General features: G+C 49.4%; 1 protein-coding gene across 2 annotated transcripts; it reads right to left on the bottom strand.

The window, feature by feature from the left end:
- Window positions 1-800: 800 nt before the first annotated feature.
- Window positions 801-22,008, bottom strand: ASB1 (ankyrin repeat and SOCS box containing 1). Of its 2 annotated transcripts, XR_012016849.1 has the most exons (6): window positions 21,918-22,008; window positions 17,809-17,950; window positions 15,507-15,809; window positions 7,544-7,929; window positions 6,033-6,279; window positions 801-3,513 (listed from the first exon to the last, which is right to left on the bottom strand). XR_012016849.1 is itself a non-coding variant. In XM_072796912.1 (5 exons), the coding sequence occupies exons 1-5, from the start codon at window positions 21,964-21,966 to the stop codon at window positions 6,152-6,154; spliced, it is 1,008 nt and encodes a 335-aa protein (XP_072653013.1). In that variant the 5' UTR covers window positions 21,967-22,008; the 3' UTR covers window positions 801-6,151. The 2 variants fall into 2 exon arrangements, 1 of the variants encoding a protein (XP_072653013.1); XM_072796912.1 differs by having other exon boundaries at window positions 801-6,279.
- Between the last annotated feature and the right edge of the window lie 2,243 nt (window positions 22,009-24,251).

Here is a 24,251-nt window from a genome sequence, read left to right as displayed (position 1 = left end):
GGATTTGTACATTTTTTAAAAAGTAAAACTCCCCTGTCACTTTAATGGGATTTCAGAAAGGAATTATGGCAAATGGCCACTGTATAAAGGCTAATCTGGGAATTTAAGTGTCCAGCTGAAACTGTGGGCTTTGTTACAACACATGAAAACCGGACAGTGCAGGAAAACCACTCATCTCTGCCACACATATTGAGCTGGTTTGGGACAGAAAGTGAAAACACCCTTCCGTCCGAGCAGGAGTGGTGTGTGTGCAGCTGGGGGTGGGGAGTGGCCAGGATGCGAGGAATGAAGAAGGTATCCGAGACAGCAGGCACAGAGAGCATCCTAGTGGTCTCTGAGATATGCATACATGTTTTTATTTAGTTCCTTCCCTGCTGGGTTCATCCCAAAGCTTCATACCTCACCCTCCCGCTGTCAAAGTAAGCCACATGTAACAGAGGCCCAGAAACAATGGTGCCCACAGCTCTCCACCGCCTCCCCCTGCAGAGCCCCACAGGGACAGTTCGCTCTGCTTGAAAGCCGTGGGTTTCAAACACTTTAAGGGCACGTTCTCTTCAAACTGGAAACCCCACTAAGTAAAACTGGCTTGGCCGGAAGTTTAAATCTGTGCCACATTCTGGGTGCCTCCCTAGAATACCAAGATCCCTCAGAGCAGTTCAAAAAAGTTCCTCTCTCCGTATCATTACAAACTTTCCAAGGAGCCCATCACGTGGCTGAAATGTGTATTCAAAGATTTCACAAGACCAATTTCTACCCGTTGAGATAAACAGTCCGAAAAAGTAAGGCATTGGGGATGGGAGTTGAGTTAAAGGGTAATAAAGCGTTTATTAAAGTTACAATAACATATCAAAGATGTCCGTCATACTTGTGAAAACTCTTCACCAGGCACAAGTGCAAGAACAGTCGCCGTCCCAGCAGCAGAGGGCAAACACACATTCGTTACCAGAGCGGAAGGGACACGCAGGGACTATGGCGAACACTCCCTGCAGCATGTCTCCACGCACACAGGCCCCTGCGGGTCACACTCTCATGCCCACCACCAACCAAGCACTGTGCCAACACTGCAGAGCTGAGCGGGCACGCTGGGGCTAGAGCACAGCAGGAAGCTGTGACTTCAGAGGTACAAGAAGCTGTGTTCACAAACACCACACTCAAGCTGCATTTACACACATTCGTACATTACTTGGTGGAGATCTGAAATCAAAACAACAACAACAAAAAAGGCTGCCCATGTATTCCAGACACTGGGTGATTACATGTTAAGGCAACAGAAGTGACCCCTGCTCCCCGCCTCACTGCTCCGTCGGCTTGTCTGCCTAGGATTATAAAGTGTATTTCTGTACATCACTACACTCCAAGGTCTGCGTGGCCCTCCCGTGGAACTCTCCTGAGACAAGCCCACTAACCACTAAGAGTGCACACCAGTTATTTTATTCCACACCGAGGGGTCAGGCTGTAGGGGGGTGGGAAGGAGATAAAAGTAAGTCAGGGAGAAAGGTCACATGGCCACATGAGGCACTTTCAGCAAGTAGATAGGAGTTGGTGGGGAGCCCAGACCACTGAGGACTGGTCACCATGCGCCTAGGCAGGCGGCCAAAGGGGCAGGGCGGAAGCCTGAAGCCTCAGCCCCAGAAGGCCTGCTATTAGCGCCATCACCAACATGCAACGTGCCCCAGGCGCTCAGGGGTGCCACAGGCCCCGAGGCCCGAGGTAAGGGCGGGCCCCACTGAGAAGGCCACGCAGTACTCCCAGACAGTGTTTCTCATGGACGCAGGAATGGCTTGATGCCTACCCCAGAGGGCGGTTCTGCCACCGCCAGGACATAAGCATGACCCTCCAACTCCACATGTGGTGACCTCAGAGCTTACTCTTAGACTACCAGGCAGCAGAAATGCTGTGAGAGCCTTCAACAACATAAACAGGCTGTTTTAAGAATCCAAGAGGAATTTCTCATCATCATGTAAACATACACCATAGCTGGACTGTGGTTCCCTGGCTCTGGGACTTCAGAGACTGGCAAACTTAAGAAGAAACTCTGGGGCTTGACAAAGAGCAGCTAGTATTTTATCTTCATCTTACAGCCAAGAGCATTAAAAAAAAAAAAAAAAAAAATTATGTGTGTGTATATATATATATATTATCACCTTTGTTACATAAAAGTACATTTTATCACCCAAGTTAGGAAGGACATTATCTCAAAATAAAATACAAACCTCTAGGTTGAATAAACTTGACCTCATAAGTTATTTAACATGTGCCCTTGTACTTACTGACATGCACAGAGCCCTCTGTGCCAAAGGCCTATGCTATGGGCCCCCATGAGCATCGCTGCCTGCCGGGGGTGGGGGGGAGCACAAGGTCAAGCCCGATCCCCAAGGTCACAGGCCCTTCCAGCACCTCCATCCCCTCAAATGCATATCCACTGAGAAAGGGACAAGAGTCACGAGGGCAGTTTACAGTCACAGGGAATGCTCAGTACAAAGTGCTCTCACACACGTTCTCCCGTGTGTCCTCCCAAAAGTCCTGTGGGCATGTACAGGTGTGAGAGTGCAGCCTCCACACTGCCTGGGGCCTGCCTGGGCCGTGCAGCAGCATGCAGACAACCATGGGCAAAGCATTTCCCTCTAAGGCTGATTTTCCTTTGCTCACACCTATGCTTGCTGCATGTTCCTCTCCTCCTACTTCTACATGAACCCTTTATTCAAAAAAATCAATGCAAGAAAGAAGGTAAAAAGAAAAAAGGATGGCACTTAAGCCTGAGAACAGAAATATAGTCAACATTAGAAAACTGCTAATTGTCCTCTTTTTAAAATCACCTAATGGGTGCATGTGGAAACTTCCCAAATGTCAAAACAGAACATCAAAAACCAAGCATCAAAAAACAAAAAAACAAAAAACAAAAAAAAACAAGCATCACTGCCTTCAACCCTTTTCTAGAACAAGGCAGGACATAAATAAATAAATACATAAATAACATAAGTAATAGGAAAAGGCACAGCTATGTGTGACATTGATGGCTTTGGGAAATACACTCAAAATCCACACCCAAGATGCCAGAGCAGAATTCTCAGAGGTATCCCTGCCCACCTGTCCACAGCAGCCAAGGCCTACAGCAGGACTCTGTTTGAGGGGAGAGACGGGACACTCCTGGGACCAGGCTGAGGGGGACACTCTGGCTCGTTCCCACGGGTCTGTCGTGCCCCTCCTTGCGGGGCTCTGGGGCCTGCCAGGCAGCAGCCTCATCACACCACCACCACCACGTTTCCTTGCTACGTGGGACCTGGGTGCCCCACACCTCAGAAACATGATTACCCTATCCTTGCCAACAGAAAGAAAGGGAGCTTTAGGAAAGTTACTCACAACAAGTAGGAATGGCCTTAAGCAACGATGTACACTGTTTCCAGATTCATGTTTGGCGGCTATGAAGTTTCAGACTAGAGGGTGAGCCTCAAAGCTGTCCAGATTCCGAAAGAATCAGCAGAGTCTGGTTGAACAAAGCAGCAGACCTGTCCTCTGCAAAGGAAGAGCGGATGCCCTGGCGTCCTGCTGCTGGCCTAGAGCAGAGCACACTCCAGGGGCAGAGCAGGAGAGGCCCCACCTCCTGACCCTGCGCTCCTGACTCACACCGCCTCCCGGGCCAGGTCTGGGGGAGACACAGCAGTGAGGGTCAGCTCAGTCCATTCCTTTAAGAGACCCTGGAAAAATCGTTCAAGACCCCAGAAATCAGCCCCGCGCTTACTTCCCTGGGCTACGGACCCTAAGACCACGCTGCTGGGCCCTTGCCTCGGCACAGCCGGGTGGTCGTGCCTACAGGTACGAGGCTTCTGCCCTGGCAGCATCCCCAAGCACTGCTTTCCAGAAGGTCCAGGACAGAGCCACTGTCTACCCCGGGCAGTGCTGGAGAGGCCCGGTCCATAACGGGCCTCTGCAGAAAGCACCCAGGGGGGCAGACGCAGAGTGTGCCTGGGGAGAACCTGAGCCAAGAGGGCAGAGGAAAGGGGACCCAGAGTTGGAAGAGCTGAAAGTAAGGTGAACTACCACCCACACTCTCTCAGCCCTACCAAGAAGATGACCAGCCACTGCTTTCACACCACTGGTGACAGGAGTTCCCTGCCAGTGGCTCAGTCCACCCATGGGTGGCTCGAACTTCTCCATGTGGAGACAGAGCCCCACCTCCCCAAAGCTCCCGCCACAGCCTCACTGCGGTCCTGGGCCCACCCCGAGTGCCACAAGGAACACCCCTGATCCCTTCTCAGCCACGGCACCTGGCTCTGGCTCTAACGGCCCTCACCAGCTACCCACAACCCGCAGCTCACAATGTCACTCTGACAGGCCCCAAGCTCTGCATAAGCCCAGCCAACCAGGGCCCCCAGGCCTTTGGCAGCAGCGCACACGCCGAATCGCAGGCTCCGACAGCCATCCCACAGTTACACTATGGCCACAGCTTGTGATAGGGTCACTGTAGCCACGTGGAGCCTCCAGTGATTGTCTTCCCCCCGAATCATAAGGGACTCTTCTCCCCTCTGTCCCCACGCATACACCTACAGGTCACAGCCCAGCTTTCTGGCAGAGCCGTCCATGACACAAGGAGGCGTTTAGAATTCTATCCTCGAGCCAACTAAGACAATGACAGGCACTGCGTGTCTCCTCGGCTAAAATATACAGTGCTGTCAGTCATGAAGTAAACCTGCATCATTAATTCAATGATTACAAATTAGATCTCTCTTACTATAGAAAACCTAAACTCAGATTTGGAATTTACCCATTTCTAAACACTTCTGAAGGTGAGAATCACCACGATTCCACACAATGGTCATCAGAGGCTTCAAACTACCAGATGTGGTTTCCCAAGAAACGGCGTCACCTGGAGAGCTCTGAGGAGGCAGCCAATGGCCCACCTCTACAGACACAGCCAGTCCCGAGCTGCACAGCCGGGATGTGAGTGACCCCTGCCCACAGCCAAACACCTGGGGATGATCACTTAGCTCATCTCACCTACCAGCAGCCCCAAGGAGGCAAGGGAAGACCCCTGACCTCACTGCCCCATCCTTAGGTTCAAGGAGCAACTACAAAGACATCAGGTCCAAAGAGGCAAAGAGCAATCAACCAAATGCCAGATGTGTTGTCCACTGGACACTAAGCAACTGGAAGCTTGGAACCATCCAGAGGGCAAGTGAATCCCCCCGTCCTGGAGTGTGCAAGGACTAGAAGGCAGCGCCACAGGTGTTTCCTCCGGTTAGAACTGGCAGTGAATGCTGTTTGGAGCAGTCCTTGGTCCAAATGGAGGCAGTCATTTTCCTGGCTAGATCTTCAGTGTGGGCCTCCTAAGATCAATCAGTGTCTGGAAGCTCCCCAAAGTGAAGGGGCAGAGAATTCATGAGACCTGCTGGCGTGACACTAGGCACAGTTAGGAATCAGAACAGGTGCAGTGCTGCCAAAGGGTATCCCGTGAGACTCTGAAAGGATGCAGGTACTGACTGAGCTAACACAGCCAATCCATGCAGCCAAGAAACCCTCTTAGAGACAATTAACAGAGGACACTGCTGCCACAAGAAGAGAGCACTGAAGTGGCAAGGAAGGGCTGTGTGTAGACAAATGCCACATGTCACCCCCAGGAGCAGGGAAAACAAACTAGCAAATTCATGAACTGCATTTCCGTACTCTACTTTTTTTTTTTTTTTTTTTTTTTTTTTTTTAACCAAAGCTCTCTTTTCATTTAGGTGTCAGAAGGTTTTAATCAAACAATGAAATTGAGAAGTAAAAATATAAACAGAAGCACAGTTCTGGAAAGTGCTAGGCGTCTTCCCCACTGGAGCCATTAGCAGGCCTCCAACCTTGGCCCGTACTCACACACACCGCAAGGCCCACTTGGTTAACATGCTACCGTGAGAATCCACAACAGAGATACTGAGGAAGAACGAAATGGAATTTTGTATGAACTTTTCAGCTGACAATGACCCCAGGACTGTCCGATGCCCCAAGCACCTGAGATGGAATTACAGTCCATGAGAACAAGGCGGTTTCTGCTTTACCAGGAGCCAAGTGGGATTCCATCAGCAGCACAGGATGTGGTTCACGGGGGCAAGAATCGGCGTCAACTTTCACGGCAGATCACCTTCTTCTCACTGCAATCAACTGCTGCACCGGAATTCTACTCATAAAGCAGAAACTTTTTTATGGGGTCTGGCAGAGGCAGCGAGGGAATCAGATGAAGCCGGTATTTGCCAAGAACTCTTCTCACGGCCACACGGCACAGACTCAGCAAGGTCCTGGGGACACCTGGATCGCCGTGGGAAGAAAGGGAGACAGAGGGAGCGAGGTTAACTCCAACGACCGCAGGCAGGACTGCACTGACGCTCACTGCCAGCTCCCAGCTCTACAGTGGACAGCGGGCGGGGGGGGTCCCTGGTGAGGAAGGTCTTGTCATCTGCTCCGCCCGGCTGTGGAAAGGCTGGGATCTCCCCCTGGGCCACCTGCTCACCGTGACAGCACCTCCTTGACTGTGGTTAATTTCCTAGACAGAAATCAGAGCTGACCACTGAAGGTGCTGGCAGGTGTGAACTGACCCTCACCCTCTGTCAGCCTCGGCTCCTGGGGGATCCCAGGAAGTCCAGGGGGACCCAGGAGACACAGGCTGAGTGCTCTATGAGGCCTGCAGGCTGACAATTTTGCTCTGGGTCAAAACGCCCTAGCCACGTGTCTGCCTTGTGAAGCAGGCACAACCCAGGCAGCTTCGCTCCACCAGGATGACTCCAGTGACCACTTCTCCAACCCTTTCGGGGAAGGCTCCATGGGAGCACGTTTTAATGACTGGCTGAGGAGACCCCAACAACAAAAACACAATCAACTGAAGTTCTGTAAGAGGTAAGGGTCAGAGAAAAGGTTTTCAACTCAGATGCCCTCAAGACCCAGGCAAGGAGGCCGGGCACGGGTGGGTCACGGAGGGCCACAGCAGCCCACAGGAGGTGCACAAGGCCAATTTCTGAGTCCCGGATAGAGTCTCAGAGAAGAAGTCCAAGCCCCAGATCAACTGCACACAACCTGGCTATCGATTTATTAATTCACTAGCAAAATCTTTCTTCATAAATAAGCAACTATGGGAGTTTATCCTAACAAAAACCAGACATTATCACATAATAAAAATAACGGTATTTGAGTGGGAACTGAAGAAAGGGAAGGAGGACCCCTAGAGGAGGAAGGGCTTGCAATTTGTCGTCAGGCAAACATGGAGAAACTATGTGTAAGTGAAGGAATGTGGGGTCACAAAGCAGAGCAGAGGGGTAGAGAGACTATAATTCCAGGAACTTCGAACATGTACTTTTATATATTCCTTTGTATCAACTCTTGGGTGTCTAGGAATTTGAAAAGGCCAATCTGGAAGTAGTCTGGAAAATTCCTGGTCCTGACTAAAGATTCTGACTAAGAGCTTCACTGGAAGGGTTTTTTGTTTTTTGTTTTTTTGTTTTTTTTTTAATCACTATAGCCCGATTCATTCGGTTGAGCCAAACAGACTGCAAATCAGAATGGAACTCAGGCCACTTACTTCTGGCCTCTTTAAAGACTTGCAAGGCCTCGGGGTCCACCTTCCTTCTGCCTCTTGACTCAGGGCCCAAGGATTCCCACTTCACCAGGTTCAGGTTGGCTCCAAACTCTACGAGCAGGCTCACGAAGGCTGCCTCACAGCCGTGACGCAGGACGGCATCCATGACACACCCGGGGGAGCCCCTGTAGAAGCCCTGCGTGTTGACAGGACCATTGCAGTTGAAGTCGGGGTTCGCCCCAGCCTGGAGAAGCAGCTGGAAGCACTGGAGGTTGTGGTAGGCTGCGCTGATATACAAGGGGCAGACCACCAAGGAGGTGAGGCGCCGGGAGAAGGGGGGCCGGATGTCAGGAGTCAGGTGGTGGTTGACATCGACGTCAGCCCCATACCTACAGGGGAGACACAGGGACAATGAGACCTTGTGGGAGACCAGCCAAAGTCAACAGATACCCACCACACCCTGAGGAGACAGGCCTGACCTCCGTGAGCACCGGGGAGCCGCTGAGGAGACCCCACAGACCACGATGGTCTCACGACTTCCAGCAACGTAAGACACTAGTTAACAACTTGGAGTCCACTCACACAAAAATTCATAAGGGAACTCTGTAAGGCCTGTGAGGAGCTGACAATCTTATGGCTATTTAAACTACTTCAAAACCAAGGGGAAAAAAGGAAAAATTCCAAATTCATTTTACGAAATTAGCAAAACAATCCCCAAACCTGACGAAAGCCACACCATAAAAAAAAAAAAAAACCTACCAACTAATTTCACTTATGAATATCAATTTAACAACCTCCAATGAAATATTAGCAAAGAGAATCCAAAGTATATTAAGAAAGCAATAACCATGACCTCAGGAGGGTTATTCCAAGAATGCAAGGGTGGTTCCAATAGGAGAAATTCTAAGAACACAGTTCATCACATTCACAGAACTAAGAGGAAAATCATGGTTACCTCTACAGATGATAAAAAGAAGGCATGGGCCAAAACTCAACACTAATGCAGGTTTATAAATACTCAAAAAAAAAAAAAAGTGATAGACATTTTCTTCATAAGATAAAACCCAGATGTTGGTACCTCACCTTATGGGATAGGGGCAGCTCTCCTATGGAAGCCGGGGCAAGCCGCCTACACCTAGCCCACTATTATTAAGGCATTTTAAAGATTTATTTACTTAAGAGAGAAAGCGTGGGCACGTGCACACACACGCACACACGCACGCGCAGTGGGGGTGACTGGGGGAGGTGGCTGAGGGAGGCGGGGGAGAGGGAGAGCGGAAAAAGCAGCAGACTCCCTGACATAGAACTTGACCTTAAGACCCTAACGCATCACGACCTGAGCCAAAATCAAAAGTCAGACAATCAACCGAGCCACCCGGGGCGCCCCTATTCAGGCCTTTTAAATAAAGTTATTAGTGCAATCAGATAAAAGAAAGCAATTAGTCAATTAAGATTATAAAGGAAGAGGAAATTTTTTCCCTATTTTCAGAGGATATGACTATGTCTGAAAAGCCCTAAATAATTAATGAAAATACAATAAGCAATAAGAGAATTTACTAACTAATAAAGTTATAAAAGCAATAGACTTCATACATACAAAAATAAGTTCAAAAACAAAAGGAAAAAAGACCTCATTTATGACATCAAAATAATTTTAAAATGAGATATCTAAGCATAAACTTCACAGTTTGTGTCCAAAATTTGCAGGAGGTAAGTTAAAAAACACTACTAAAGTCACACAAGTAGACGTCAGAAATGGAAAGATTCACCACTGCCTTAAAGATGAGGGCTCAACATTATTAAGCGGTCAATTTCCCCTAGGTTTATTATATAAATGAAAATCCCATTCTTAGAACTATATAACTTGATTATAAATATAAATAAACAAAAGTAACATCTCTGGAGTTACAAAGTTGATTATAAAGTTCCTTTGGAAAATCAAACAAGAAAAGATGTAAAAAGCAAAGCTTTTCTTTTTTTTTTTAAAAAAAGATTTTATTTATTTATTCATGAGAGACACAGAGAGAGGCAGACACAGGCAGAGGGAGAAGCAGGCTCCCTGTGGAGAGCCCAATGTGGGACTCAATCCTGGGACCCCGGGATCATGATCTGAGCTGAAGGCAGACACTCAACCACTGAGCAACCCAGGAGCTCCAAAACAAAGCTTTTTACCATAAAAATTAAAGAAAAACTTTTGCATGGCAAAAAAACAGCATAAGCAAAGTAAAACAGTAAGTGGAAAAGTTGGGGGAATATTACAAAAGATTAATATCGTTAATACATAAAGAACTAATAAAAGGAAAAGATCAGGGCACCTGGGTGGCTCAGTCAGTTAAGTGTCCGACTCCTGGGTTTCAGCTCAGGTTGTGATCGCAAGGTCCTGGGATCAAGCCCCAAGTTGGGATCCACATTGAGCACGGAGTCTGCTTGGGACTCCCCTCTCCCTCTGCCTTTCCCCCATGCTCACTCTTGCTCTCTCTCAAATAAATAAATCTTTTGTTTGTTTGTTTGTTTTAAAGGAAAACATCAACTGTTTTACAGGAAAATGAGCAAGAGATATTGACAGTGGTAGGCATCTCTCAGCCATTTGAAAGGATGCTCAGCCTCACTCATAGCACAAATGCAAATTAAAACTACTTTTACACCTGAAACATAAAATTATATGTCAATTATACTTAACAAAACAAACGAACAAACCCTACCCTGAGATACAACTTCTCACTTATCACACTGGGGAAAAGCAAAATTTTATTGACCAAACTTTAGGAAACAACAAATCTCATTCAGATCTGGGGGCAATGCAAAATGGAACAGTCCCACTAGGAAAACATTTGGCAAGAGCTGGCAAAATTACATAAGCATTTACCCTCTGACCCATCAATCACACTCTTGGAATCTATTCCCAAGATACATTTACAAAATTCTGAAAAGATGCATGCACACAATTCATTAAAACCTTATCCATAGCTGAAGGCAGGAAACAACCCACAGGTCCCTCAAAAGGAGACTGGTTCAACAAACTGTGGTCCATCCACATAAAGCAGCACCGAACCACTATGAAAAGGTGTGAGGAGTATCACTAAATACTGCTCTGGAATGACCTCAACACATTTAACAAGTGAGAAAGGCAGGGCAGTGAAAGTGTGTAGCATGCTACTGTTTATCTGAGGGAAAGTGGTTACAATACATACCTGTCTATGACACAGACCTAGACACATAGACACTATGCTTATTTTTTAACAATGGAGCAATAAACCATATAAGTTTTAAAAAGTCATCTATAGGGGGTTGACGGAGACCAGCACAGAAGTTAGACTTCTTTTATTTATTTTTTTTTAAATATTTTTTATTTATTTATTTATGATAGTCACACAGAGAGAGAGAGAGAGAGAGAGAGAGAGAGGCAGAGGGAGAAGCAGGCTCCATGCACCGGGAGCCTGACGTGGGATTCGATCCCGGGTCTCCAGGATCGCGCCCTGGGCCAAAGGCAGGCGCCAAACCGCTGCGCCACCCAGGGATCCCTAGACTTCTTTTAATATACTTTGTTTTACAGATTTGACTTGGGAACCATGTAAATATATGTCATAAACAAATTAAAAACAATCCACAAAAGTTAAAAGGAAAAAAACAAAACACTTTAACCCAACTGTGTTTCCAGATGGTGCCATCATGTCCTGCCTGCAGGTTGGCTCCTCTTTTCAACTATACCAAACAACCAGACAGCCAGGCTACTCTCAACATCAGATGACCTAGAAGGACCTAAGACAGGAAGCAAAGCTTGCCAACAGGGAAGCTTCATGCAACATCCCCGTTGCCGCCGCCTGCCCCCCCAACCCCCATGAGCTCACAGCAGTCCCTGAGATAATCCTTATGGCCATCCAAGAGCTCTCCTCTTCTGAGGCCCACTGACAGCCCAGATGTAAGGAAATGCATCTTTCACGGGACAGATGCATGAACAGTCTGACCTGGAAGCCTCATTCTTCAGCAGAGCCGATCTCTAAATGACTGTAAAAAGGCAGAGGCTTCTGGGTCCCCACAAGAGACCTGCCCTTATCTTCTGGGAAGTCCAAAAATGTGACTTACTTCAAGAATTTGGAGTTCTCTCAGCCCAAGTGCAAACTACCAATCTAGGTCTCTTTAATCTAAGCAGAGGCCACTGACTCAAGCATGGACGGCAGCCTAGCTCAGTGAATCAGTCCTGGCAAAGCTAAGAGGATGCCTCCTAAAAGTGCTGCCTGGCATGGAGTATTGTTAGCCCACATGAGATGAGGAGTCATGTGTGAGAGGGAGCAGCAACATTAGACTGGTTACAGATGGGGGATTGGCAAAATAAATATATATGTTAAGGATAAGGGGAACCAGGTCTCTGTCAGAAAAGCAAATAAATTTGGAAAAGGGAAAAGTAGGAAGGCCTCTGTGGTACCAGACTGGATTAGAAGCATCCGGGTGAACTCAACTGCCAATGTATGTAGATATAGAAATGTGTTTATATATAACTTAGGGTCTGTCCGATAGGAGGGCTGAGAACAGAATGGCCCATATGTAATAAACACTATCAGTATCCAGATCTTGGCTTCTAAATACCATTCTCCATTAAAAGAAACCAGGACTCCTTGGAGAAATGACTAATTCCAGGGCTAAGACAGGCATGACGCTAGATGAGCCTAGAATATGCTGTTATAAGACAAAATAAGAAACTGTTCAAAGGATGCAGGGGACGTGTCATGACAAAGTTGGGCTCCCTGCAGCCAAATCCGAGACCATCTGAGCGTCAAAGTAAGTAACAATAATGAGGGATTATAACTCCCGAGATAAGGGAGGAACCATAAGTCTAACACAAATAAACAAATAAATTAAAAATTTGATGAGAAATATGATATATATGTGTTGCATGGTACCTCTCCACAAAATACGGATTAAATAATTACAGAGGGGAAAAAGAATAGCTTTACAGTGAAGAAACCTGACAGATACCACCTTAATCAAAAGATCAAAGTGAACACCAGCAGTAACAGGCCCAAGTGCAATCCTGTGCAACCGGATAGGATCTGGCTCCTGTGAGATCACTGCCCCGTAGGCTTTACCTGACTCTCATCTGAGTCAACACCAGACAGCCAGCACCTGCTTCCTTGGGCTTCCAGCACCCCAGACAGCCCTCAATGCCACACAGGTTTTGTCGGCACATGTTTCACTGCAATTAGGAAATGACAGTATGAGAAGCAGAGATGACAAGTGGACAGGCAGGGGTCTAGAACACAGGAAAGAGCATCATCTTCCAGGCCCTGATATAAATGTCTGGCCAGCAATCATATTCTACCACCGATCTCATGAGCACTATTCTGAATGTCCAAAGGAACTTCTCTCTGAAACCCACACTTCTGCTTTCAGGCAGCACAGGCCTAAGAAGAGAAAGGAGAGGCACACAGACCAATGTGCTCACAGGCCAGTCCGCTTCCCCACTGATGCCACGTAGCATCATCAGACACCACTAACACAAACATCACCCAGCCTCCTAGACACTCCAGCACGGACAGGAGTGTCCTAAAACATAGACCAAACCACACAGAAACTGCCATTTCACTTCACATACTCAATCAATTAAGAAAAAGAGAACTAGATTTTAAGCAGTGATATTTTTTTTTTCCTCCTTTTGTCAGGGACAGGTCTTCCAAAATGTTTGTACTTTTGGGCAATATGACAATCTGGTATTACTGAACTATGGGAAAGACAGCCCTTCATCCACTCATAAAAATATGCTGGATAGAATCCAGTTAATTTTAATCCTGAATATTTTCCAAAATTCCCCTCCTGCTTTTAATATCTCTGGCAAGGAACCACTGGGACAACTCAGTGAATCAATATAAGTTTTGCACATACAGAAACACCACTCCTTACCTTCTTTAAAAAAGTCAGCAACATATATCAAGGGAATTTACAAATAACAAAGTAGAATTTACTTGCAGAGAAACAGCAAATTACGGCGTGACAGCAAAGAGCCCTGCATTATCAGGGCCAAGGACCTAGGAAGGCAACAGCTGACATTCTATTTAGATTATATTATTTGTTCAGTAAATCAACCATATCACTCCCATTTTCCAAAAGTCAGTAAGTCAGTTACCTGGTAATTTAGAAAATAGAAAACTTTTAAATATGTGTTCTTGGTACCTCGTTGTAATAGTAACGTCCTATGCTCCAGTAAGAGAATAAGATGTCTTAATAACAGCCACACTTTCTCAAACAGGGCGTCTGTATATGTACTTCTGGAAGTCAAGCCTGCAGTTAATTCAAAGCAGTTGTGCATCATGAACTGACTGAAATGCCTGAAGGGATTTCTGGAACCAAAAGGAAATTTCATTGATTGATCCTATTCAAAAATATTTCCAAATTAATGACTTACATTCTCTAAGATGCAAAGACATGGGACCGGGGTGGCTTAGATTATCAGGCTAAAAATCCTTAAAGAGAAGGGAAAAAAGCATCACAGCTTTATCATCTTCTAATATAACAACCATAATACCCTTGTCTGTCTTTCCAAGAGCCAGTTCCATAGTTATTTTAAAAAAAAAAAAAGTTTCACGTAATAAATATACTCTCAGTACACCCTGCGCTGGGCGAGGAGACACCAGGTCTCTTGCTCCTCAGAACTACCCCCACTGCGGCCTGTAACAATAGGACCCTTACCCGATCCTTTCCACACTGAAAACTGGCTACCTAAATAAACTGTACTCTGTCCAACCACAGGAAATGCCTCCGGAACAAGACATGGGAAAAAAAAAAAGCATCTTTGGTAGAAAGAAGTCACTGGAGACACAGAAAATGAAAATGTAATCTGGTTCAAATTCTTTAAAAATGTAACCATAACTATAATTGAAATAACACCATAAACTATCTAAAATAATAGAAAGTGAAAGCAAAGAAAACAGAGATCATGGAGCAAAGATACAAAACATGGAGCAGCTGAGAAACCGAGAGAGACACAGACCTAACATCAGCTATGGTCATAGTGTTAAATGTATGAGAAAACAGAATCCTTCCCAGTCCACTAAGAAAGGTGAACACCCACAGCGCTGCTTAAACCCACAAAGGTTAAAACTAAATGCGACAAAAGGCCTTCAATAAAACCTACAGTTCCCTTCCGATTTGATAATGAGCATAACCCACACGCAACAACTTTTAGCATCAAACAGGAAACAAAAAGATACTAGAAATAAAAAGGGAAACTGACAAATCACAACAGCAATTAAAGACGAACAGACTTCTCTGAACGTGGGGCAGATCTGATGGTTAAACATGTAAAACAAGAGGGACCACGAGGAACACCACCGAGGCTACCATACTGCACTATGCAAATAAAACACCCGTGGTTGGTACGGCATTACGAGTAACCATAGCAACCTAACCTTTTAATGTGTGACATTAAAAAAAATTAGAAAAAAACTCAAAAGAATCCCCCAAATGCAAATTATACACTGCACATTATCTGAGCCCAATACAGTAAAAGTAGTTCATAAAAACGTGCATCCAACTTTTCTCTTCCATGACCATAAGAGCAAAGAAGAAATCGACTTTGATAATATCTGGTTGAAAAATGGGGGGAAAGTTCAGCAGATATGACCAAAGCTACACAGAAAGGTGAATTAATAACCTTGAAAGTTGACACTTCAGGGGAAAAAAATGAATAATCATTCAACTGAAAAAGGAGAGAAATAAAATTAAAATAAGGAAAATGGGAAAAATATAAAAATAGACGATCAGCAGAAAAATGAGAACTGGCAGGCAGCACTAAGAAGCAGCTCTTTAAAAAGACTAACAGACAAATCTTCCAACATGTCTGACTTTACAGAGAGAGAGAAGTAAATTCAGGCAACAGGGGATGAGAGTGTGACCCCAGGAAGGCCAGCCATGGGGCCACGTCCCCCCAAGGGCCCGTGCAGGGCAACGGTGGCCAGGCCTCGGCGGGACTGACCTGATGAGCGCCTTCAGGATGTCGGCCCTGCCCACACGCGAGGCATGGTAGACGGGGGTGCTGCGGTGGTGCCGGCTTCCATTGGGGTCAGCGCCAGCTTCCAGCAGGATCTGGGCGCTCTCCAGGTGCCCGTTCACCACAGCCACGTACAAGGCAGTCTGTCCTTTCACATCCACGAGATCCACCTCGGCCCCTTTCCGGATGAGGAAGTCCACACAGTTCCCGTGGCCCGCAGTGGCCGCGATTCTCAGCGGTGTGCAGGGGAGCCAGCCGCAGCACCAGACGGACTTCTCGTTAATGCGGCTAAGAAAGAACACAGGGGGGCCGGGCTGGGAGGGCAGCTGGGAACCCCACAAGCTGCTCTGCTCCCTCTCATGCTGGCACATACAAGAAACAGAGACCCAGGGGGCAACCTCTTCAGACACTCCTAGGCTTCAAGAATGCCTCCACGTGCGTTCTGTTTTATGAAATGCTGGATCTGTGCATGGGGCAGCACGGATCTGAAAAGCCCACTGCAAAGCAGAGGAAACTGAGGCACAGGCAGACCAATGAACACTAAGCCAAGATCCCAGATTTCCTGACTCTTGGTCCAAAGTTCTTTGTTCCACAAAGAGTGGAAGGGTCTGCCCAGGGAGACACTGCAGGATGAAGAGCAGCACAACTGTTGGCAATCTGTGTCAGGATCCCAAGGCCTCTTCCCACCAGCTACTAGCTGTGAAGGCCTTGAGGTGGGGCCTTGGCATCCTCACTGGGTCCAGGTGACCACTGTGGTCCCTCTGCCTGTGACACAGCACAAATGACAGCCTGCAGGAATCACTAAGGCCAACACAGAGGGAAACTGGCTATACTAAGCTCTCATCAGAAGTGACAATCAGACCATGACTCCCTGGTGAAGGAACGCCACGGCCGTGTAGTCCACCGACCCACCACGTCAGCAGCCAACTCCCTATGCAACTCTGAACACCAAGCCTGGCCATCCACATCACTGAAGCAGTGACACAGAAACACGGAGTGGGTCAGGGGTTCCTCCTTCAGTTGTGCACTGGCTTCCACTAGCCGGAAAGGCCAAGGAACACTCCAAGGACTCATTGTCAAAGAAGCACACAGCAACAGGAAAATGTCATCTAGAAACAGATCTACTAAACCCAAATATAAGAAGGAAAAAAGCATTTGGAAAAGCAATACGTAAATACCCAGTTGAACTCTATCCTATTTCTTTTATTCTACTATTACATCTGCAAATTTAAGATTTCCTTTGGCCTTGAGTCACTCGCATCAAATATTCATGCAGAATCCATTTGATGTCTTCGTAGGACGATCCTTTCTGGATCCTTAGAGCTTTTTTTTTTTTTTAAATACTGTTATCTATTCTGAGGAAATAATGCTAAGACATTAGAAGTTAAAAAAAAAAAAAGAAACCCATTCTCATACTGTTAGAAGTCCTTCTCTTGGGAGCTATTCATAAAAAGCAGCATTAATTTCAATATTGACAGGCAAGCATTTTTTTCTATCAACTCCCTGCCATCCTAACTCTGACGGGGAAACAGAAACACCAAGCATGAAGGACTTTCTGGCTGCAGGTCAGTTTCTAAGCTAGCTGGGACTCCAATCTTCGACCCACAAAACAATCCAAGAACGCCAGGAGGGAAGACTCTGTGCTCTCCCAGGGGTCCCTGGTGGGGAAAAAAGTAGTATCAACACTCCGCTGCTGCTACCAAGGAAGAGCCTGAGCCGGTTTGGAGGAAGTGGCAGGATCGAGTGGGCAACAGGCAGGGTACTACAGACAAGGAAATAAGGTGAGCGCACAGCGCATCCCCAGGTGATGGGATGATGGCCTGGGCCTGAGCCCCAGGCCCCGGAGGCAGATAAGTGGACACCAGATGCTGGAGGAGGGTACGTCAGGAAGTCTGCACCCACAGAGGGGTAAGCACGGGAATATAACAAAGTTAGGTGAACTCACGTACACAGCTTAGGGTAAAGAGCCCCAGGAGACTTGGAAGGGGGCAGGACGACTCTTCAAGAGAATAACAGTGCTGCCCTCAAGACTAACATCAAGAAAGCTGACACCAGAGAGAGCCAGAAGTTTCCAGAAAATATAAAGGCCAAGGACAGAGCTGGATTTGAACTCAGGTCTCCTCACGCTCACTGCCTGGCCATCTCCTGCAAGTCCGACCATGCCTCCTCCATCTCCTTTGCGGCCCTGTCCTCTGACACTAGGAGCATCAGGTTCTTCACCTGCACACCAGGGAGTCCACACCACAGCCTCGTGCAGTACTGGCCCGGCCCCAGCAGTGGTGCTCACCTCCGGTAGCTCTCCTCTTGCAGCAGGCTCCGGAGGGTCTGGAGGTCCCCCACGTAGGCTGCATCATGGAGCCTCGTGTCTTCACAGTGCTCCAGCGGATGGTCACAAAACTGCTCCCTGAGCCATTCCTTCAGATTAGGACCTGCACTGAAGAGAGGGGCTCCTGTCAGCTAGGGGAAACCTTGCCAATACCAGGCAATAGGGGGCACCCTCTGCCGCGGGCCCCTTTGTCATCTGGACACCGGGGCGAGCTCAGGCGCTCAAGAATAAACCACTCCCGTGCTCCAGAAACTCCCAGTGCTTAGAAAAATATAGAAAGCTTCCCTTAATGAAACAAGCACATTCTTGACACCAACCTGACAAGGGTAGTAATTTTTAAGTGGGGCCGGAGGTAATGAGTCAACCCTGCTGAAGAATACAGAAGATCCTCAATAAAATATTAGCCAGGGGCAATTTAAAATAGGTATCAAAAAATCCACCATAGCATTACTCTATCTATCCCAAGAATGTAGAGGTGTCTTAATCGTGGGGCACACCATATAATCATCTCCTATGTTACAAAAAGATACTTGCATCTGGCAAAATTCAACAGCCAAACAAATGCTGCTGTCTGCAACATGGGTGACTGCAGCAAGCTGACCTGGGCACTGACCTCACAGAAGTCTCCAGGAGAATCTCATCAGATGGTAACCTAAGAGGGGTACACTGCTGAATATAGATTACACCTCAGGAAGAAGGAACATTTAAAAACATATGCATATAAATAGAAAGCCAGCTTCACATAATGAAGACTGGAAAACTGGAAAACAAAAAAGACAACTAGAGATAAGTGCTCAACACCATACCATGTGCTTGGACAAGATGAGTCAATGCTAGAAAAATTTTAAATAGCAACAAATAAATTAAGCAGATTAACAAACCTCTTTTGGGGGGGGTATATGAGATGTGACAAAAATATTATAAAAGTCTATCTGAAGAGGGCGCCTGGGTGGCTCAGTGGGTTAAGTGTCTGTCTCTTGGTCTCAGCTCAGGTCTTGATCTCAGGTCCTGAGGTCAAACCGCACACCCCACACACACACAGAGCATGCTAGGCATGGAGCCTACTTTAAAAAGAAAAAAGGTTTATTTGGAAATATGAATGAAAATCACTTAATTTTTAGTACACATGGGAAAAAAATACTACCCTACCAGTTAACAGAATGTATTCTCGGGACGCCTGGGTGGCTCAGCAGTTACGCATCTGCCTTAGGCTCAGGGCATGATCCTGAAGTCCTGGGATCGAGTCCCACATCAGGCTCCCTGCATGGAGCCTGCTTTCCTCTCTGCCTATATCTCTGCCCCTCTCTCTGTGTCTCTTATAAATAAATAAAATATTTTTTAAAAAGAACTTATTCTCATTTGAATAAAAAGATAAACAGAATCAATTGCCCAGAAAAGATCTTAGTATAAAGATAAATGGGTATCGAAATCTGTGAGGAATAAAATAGTTGCCATAAACTGAATGTGTCTCCCCACAAGGTGATGGTATTAAGAGGTAGTGACTTTGGCAGGTGACTGCATGGATCATGAGAGCAGAGCCTTCATGAATGGGACTGGTGTCCTTATAAAATAGACCCCAGAGAGCTCCCACACATCCTCTGCGTGAGGACAAAGCAAAAATACTCCGCCTATGAACGAGGAAGCAGACCCCTGTCGGACAAAGAATCTGCTGGTGCCTTCCTTGGTCCTGGACTTCACAGCCATCACAGCTAAGAAAATTAAGTAGTCAATGAATTTGTAAAATCAAATACCTATTTGCAAGTAATTGGAGGCCAGCTCACACTGGAGCCCAGAAACAATCTCCAGATAATCAAGAGTTTTGCATACATCACGACAGACGGGGGCACAAGGAAAAAGTAGGAGTGCACACTCCCAGCATGTGACCAGGCACAGATGGAAAGCATACCCCTCCACAGGTGGACTCTTTCCAATGGAGTTGCTTTTACATCCAAGTCAATGTCTTTTGATTTGGATGTAATGTCTTTTAAATGTCTTGTAAATGTCTCTTAAATACCAACTATATACAAGGGAGGCCTGACCACCGTAAAATGGGGGCGATGAATAAGCTTCTTTGCCCTTCAGGACTCAACGGTTCACTGGCAGGTGGGCAGGGCAGCAAGAGTTCACACACACACACATGGCTCAGCCAGGCTGATCCCACAACCACGGAGGCAGGCATCAGGGAAACTGCAGGGCTGCCCCCCCACCCCGATCTTCCTCCAGCTGCTCTCCTCTTGTACAGCAGCTACCCTGCAGTTTCAACCCCCAGAGTGAAAAAGCTCAAAGCAGGAGCGAGTACGATTCAGAATGTGTAGAGCAAAGACTGACAGATAAGTGGGAGCCACAGATGTTTGCTAAGCTCTTCTCTGGGCCTCCCTTTGCTGGCTTCTTTTCAACCCACCGCCTGGTCCAGCTCAGTGCAGCCTCCTCTTCCCTAGCTCCAGATCCAAGGATAACTTCAAGTTTGCTTTTCTACCAGCTTCTTCACGGTCAACACAGGGACTCCACAGAGCTCTCAGACCTTAACTGGAAATCTCTGTGGCCCCTCACTCCCAGGCCTGCAACACTGTAAATAACAAAACAGTGCTGCGAAGATGTAAGAGGCCCTGCATACAGGCCAGAGCAGCCTGTCTCCCACACTACCCCCCGTCTATAATGGGAAGGGGCCATCCCAGTCCTCCTCTATTCCATACGTCTCTCTCATGCTCAAATGACATCCAGACATTAAAGTCCTGATCCCTGGGGTCAAAGTCAGTACCCACCAAACCCCAGGATAGAAGAAGGGGCTTCGTTTGACCTGCCCCTGTTCACTGTGGTGTCCCCAGCCAGGGCAAGGTCTGGCCAATAGCACTTTCCTCAATAAATGTCTGTTGAGGGACGCCTGGGTGGCTCAGCGGTTGAGCATCTGTCTGCCTTCAGCTCAGGGCATGATCCCAGGGTCCTGAAATCAAGTCCCGTATTGGACTCCCAGTGTGGAGCCTGCTTCTCCCTCCACCTGTGTCTCTGCCTCTCTCTCTCTCTCTCTCCCTCTCTGTGTCTCTTATGAATAAATAAATAAAATCTTTGGAAAAAAGGTCCCAGGATCGAGTTCCGCATCAGGCCCCCCTGCATGGGGCCTGCTTCTCTCTCTGCCTGTGTCTCTGCCTCTGTATGTGTGTGTGTGTGTGTGTGTGTGTGTGTGTGTGTGTGTCTTATAAATAAATAAATAAAATCTTTGGGGAAAAAAGGTCCCGGGTTCGAGTCCCACGTCGGGCTCCCTGCATGGAGCCTGCTTCTCCCTCTGCCTGTGTCTCTGTTTCTCTCTCTCTCTCTCTGTCTCTCATGAGTAAATACATAAAATCTTGGGGTGGGGGGGAAGTCTGTTGAAAGAATGAACAGAGAGGGATGAAAAGCGCTCCTTGAACCAGTGTCCAAGCCTAATCAGCTCTCGGGGGGGGGGGGGGGGTCTCTCCAAAGACCCAGATGATGATGAACGTGTGTAAGGTCCAGAGCCCATAAAAGCATCTGGTACGTGGGGCGAATCCAGAGACTAACCCAGAGAGAATCCCAGCACAGGTTAGGAGGGAACGCGTCCCCCACGGAGCAGACAGCGCAGCCGCCCGCCCTGCAACTGCGCGCCCGCTTGGCGGGAGGGTCTCAAGGTGGAAGCCCTAGGTCCGACGGCCGCTCGGCTGGGCTGGGCCGCGAGCACGAGCCTCTGTCGCCCCCGGACGTGCTGTGTCACGGCCGCCGCCGTCCTGTCCCCGCCCGTGCAGGTGCCGCGGCGCCCCGGGCAGGCGGCGGGCGGCGGGGCGGAGAAGGCCCCGCGTCCCGGGCAGGCGGCGGGCTCCGGGCGCTTCCCCGAAGATGACCCGAGCCCCGTCCCGACAGCCGGGGGGGGCCTCTCACGTCCCCGGCGGCGGCTGGGCGGCGGCTGGGCGGCGGGCTCCACCGGGCAGCAAGGCCGGGCTGCAGGGGCCCACGACGCGGCCCCGGCCCGGGCACAGCCGCCGGGCTCCCGCGACCCGGGCGCCGCCCCCGCCCCGCGCGGCCCCCCGCCCCCCGCGGCCCGGCGGCTGCGCGCACGTTACCTGCGGGCCCCGGCCCGGCCCGCCCGTGGGGGCCGCCGCCCTCCGCCATGGGCGCCCCGGCCCTGCCCCCGTCCGCGGCCCCGGCCCGCGCGCGCCCCGCTGACCGGAAGTGGGCAGCCGCGGCCACTTCCGGCGCCGCGGGCAGGTGGGCCGCGGCTTCCGGCGGGCGCGCCCCTCCCGACGGGCTCCCGGGGCCCCGCGCAGGGCGCCGCCGCCTCCTCCTCCGGCCTCCCGCGCGGACGTGAGGCCCAACGAGCCGGGGCGCGCGCTGTCCGGGGTGCGGCGTATCGGGCGCGCGGGGCGCGGGGGCCGGCGGCGCCGCGGTTCCTCCGCGGAAGTGGAGGAGTCTGGGAAAACACGCTCACCTGGGGGGGCGGAGCCTATTGCGCGGGAGCTCTGATTGGCCGGGTCCGTCCCCGCCCCCAAAGAGGGGGCGTGGCTTCGCGGGTGTGGGCGGGGCCTAGGTTATGTGGGCGGGGCCTCGTGGGTGTGGGCGGGGCCGAGGGAGGTCCCCGCGCTCCTCCTGGGGCTGCAGCAGCCGCGGGAGAGCGTGGATGCGACGCTGCGGGACGGGCAGCCCTGGTCCCTGCAACAGGCTCTGCATCTACCTGCTAGGAAAGGGGCGCGCCCCCCGCCCCCTGGAATTCCTTCGATGAGGCCGGGGATCCCACCTATTAAATCATAGCCCCGTGCCTCTCGCAAAAGCATTTACTGAGCAAATTGGGGAACAGAGCAGTGACTCTCCCTGCACTCTCGCTTCTTAAACGTTGTCACACGGTGTGTGTTGAGTGTGCATCCTTCACGCGCTTCCCGGGGCTGCAGGCCTGGCCGCCCGGGTGGGGGCAGAGGGCTTCCTGCAGCGCTGGTGGGACCTGATAACAGCAGGCGGCACCCTGGCCCACGCTGGGGTGACGCCCGTGGAGCCGCAGGGTAGGGAGCCAGGGGTGTGCCCAGCCCGAGGGCCGTCCACCGCAGCTGCGGGCGAGGGCGACGACACCCAGGCCTGGAAACCACCCAAGTGTCCACCGTCAGCGGTGGAACAGGTAACGGTGTGGTCTGGCCATCCAGACTCAGCCTTAAAAAGGAAGGGCACTCTGGGGTGCCTGGGTGGCTCCGTGGGGTAGGGGGATCTGACTTCAGCTGGGGTTGTGACCTCAGGGCCCCAGGTCGGGCTCCCTGCTCAGTGGGGAGTCTGCTTCTCCCTCTGCCCCTCCCCCCTGCTCAGGCTCTGGCCACTCTCAAATAAAAAAGTAAAATCTTTCAAAAAGAAAAGGAAGGATATTCTGACACCCTCTACAGCATGGATGAACTTGAGGACATCGTGGTGAGAAGAGCCAGTCACCAAAGGACAAATACTGTATGATTCTACTTATAGGAGGGACCTGGAGGAGTCAGATTCATAAGGACAGCACAGCATGGGTGCCAGGGGCTGCAGGAGGGGAGAATGAGGAGTTGCTTAAGGGGGACACAGAGTTTCCGTCTGGGGAGATGAAAAAGTTCTGGAGATTGACCAATGTATGATGGTGTGAATGTACTTAACCCTACTGAAATGTATGCTGTTAAAATTAAATGAAATAAAAGGGTTAAAAAAAGGAAGGTTTATTATGTATATCTTATCACAATTAAAAAAAAAAAAAAAAAAAAGGAAGCCTGGCCCCACCCTACTCCCACCACAGAGGTCCTGATGCAGTTGGTCTGGCTGGGGTATGGCCTGGGCCTCACAATTTTTGAGGCTCAAGTGACTCTAACGTGCAGCCAGGCCTGGGAGCCCTGTCCCAGTTGGCTTCAGCTGTGCTGCCTTCCCCATCCCCAGTCCTCAGTGCCCTCTCATCAAGGGGTCAGCAGCCTGAGCAGAGCATCGCTTTGTGCCAGGGCCTGGCTCCGATGTTGCCCTTAGAACCCTGTCTCTTCTTGAGAAAGACCTGAGGCCCCACCCCATGCCTGGCCTCCCACCCCTCCTCCTAAATGCCCACCGGTGGGCACCGTGCCCTCAGTACCAGCAGGGGCTGGTGGTGGCACTAACCCCCCTCCCTGAGGCTGAGGTTAACAGCCTTGGTGCTGTGTCCAAAACACACAGTGGCTGAGACAGGACTCAGACCCAGGGCTGACACAGGCCTCACTTCTCTCCAGGGTCCCACTTCTCTGGGTCTGTTAAGCCCCAAACGCCCACCAACAAAAGGGAGCTCAGTGAATGCTACTGATGGAATTAATTCAGCTTGCATGATCTACACCCAACAGCGGTTTTCCAGTGCCGTCACAGCCCTGGGCACACAGGGCACCCCAGCCCACGGACACAGGGCTGGTGCCACCTCAGGCAATCGGGGCTGTCTCTGC

Source organism: Canis lupus, chromosome 24, assembly GCF_048164855.1.
Source record: "Canis lupus baileyi chromosome 24, mCanLup2.hap1, whole genome shotgun sequence".
In the NCBI taxonomy this organism is placed as follows: domain Eukaryota; kingdom Metazoa; phylum Chordata; class Mammalia; order Carnivora; family Canidae; genus Canis; species Canis lupus.
Note: the sequence above shows the minus strand (reverse complement) of the source record. Positions and strands in the feature narration are given on the sequence as shown.

Bases quoted from the DNA above. Each gene is read 5' to 3' on its own strand.
- ASB1 (XM_072796912.1), bottom strand. From the start codon at position 21,966: ATGGCGGAGGGCGGCGGCCCCCACGGGCGGGCCGGGCCGGGGCCCGCA. The intron at 17,951-21,917 runs GTAACGTGCGCG...TCTTCAGTGCAG, and splicing joins GGCCGGGCCGGGGCCCGCAG to GTCCTAATCTGAAGGAATGG. The intron at 6,280-7,543 runs GTAAGTGGCCTG...ACGGCGATCCAG, and splicing joins AGTCTTTAAAGAGGCCAGAA to GTGTCCCCAGGACCTTGCTG.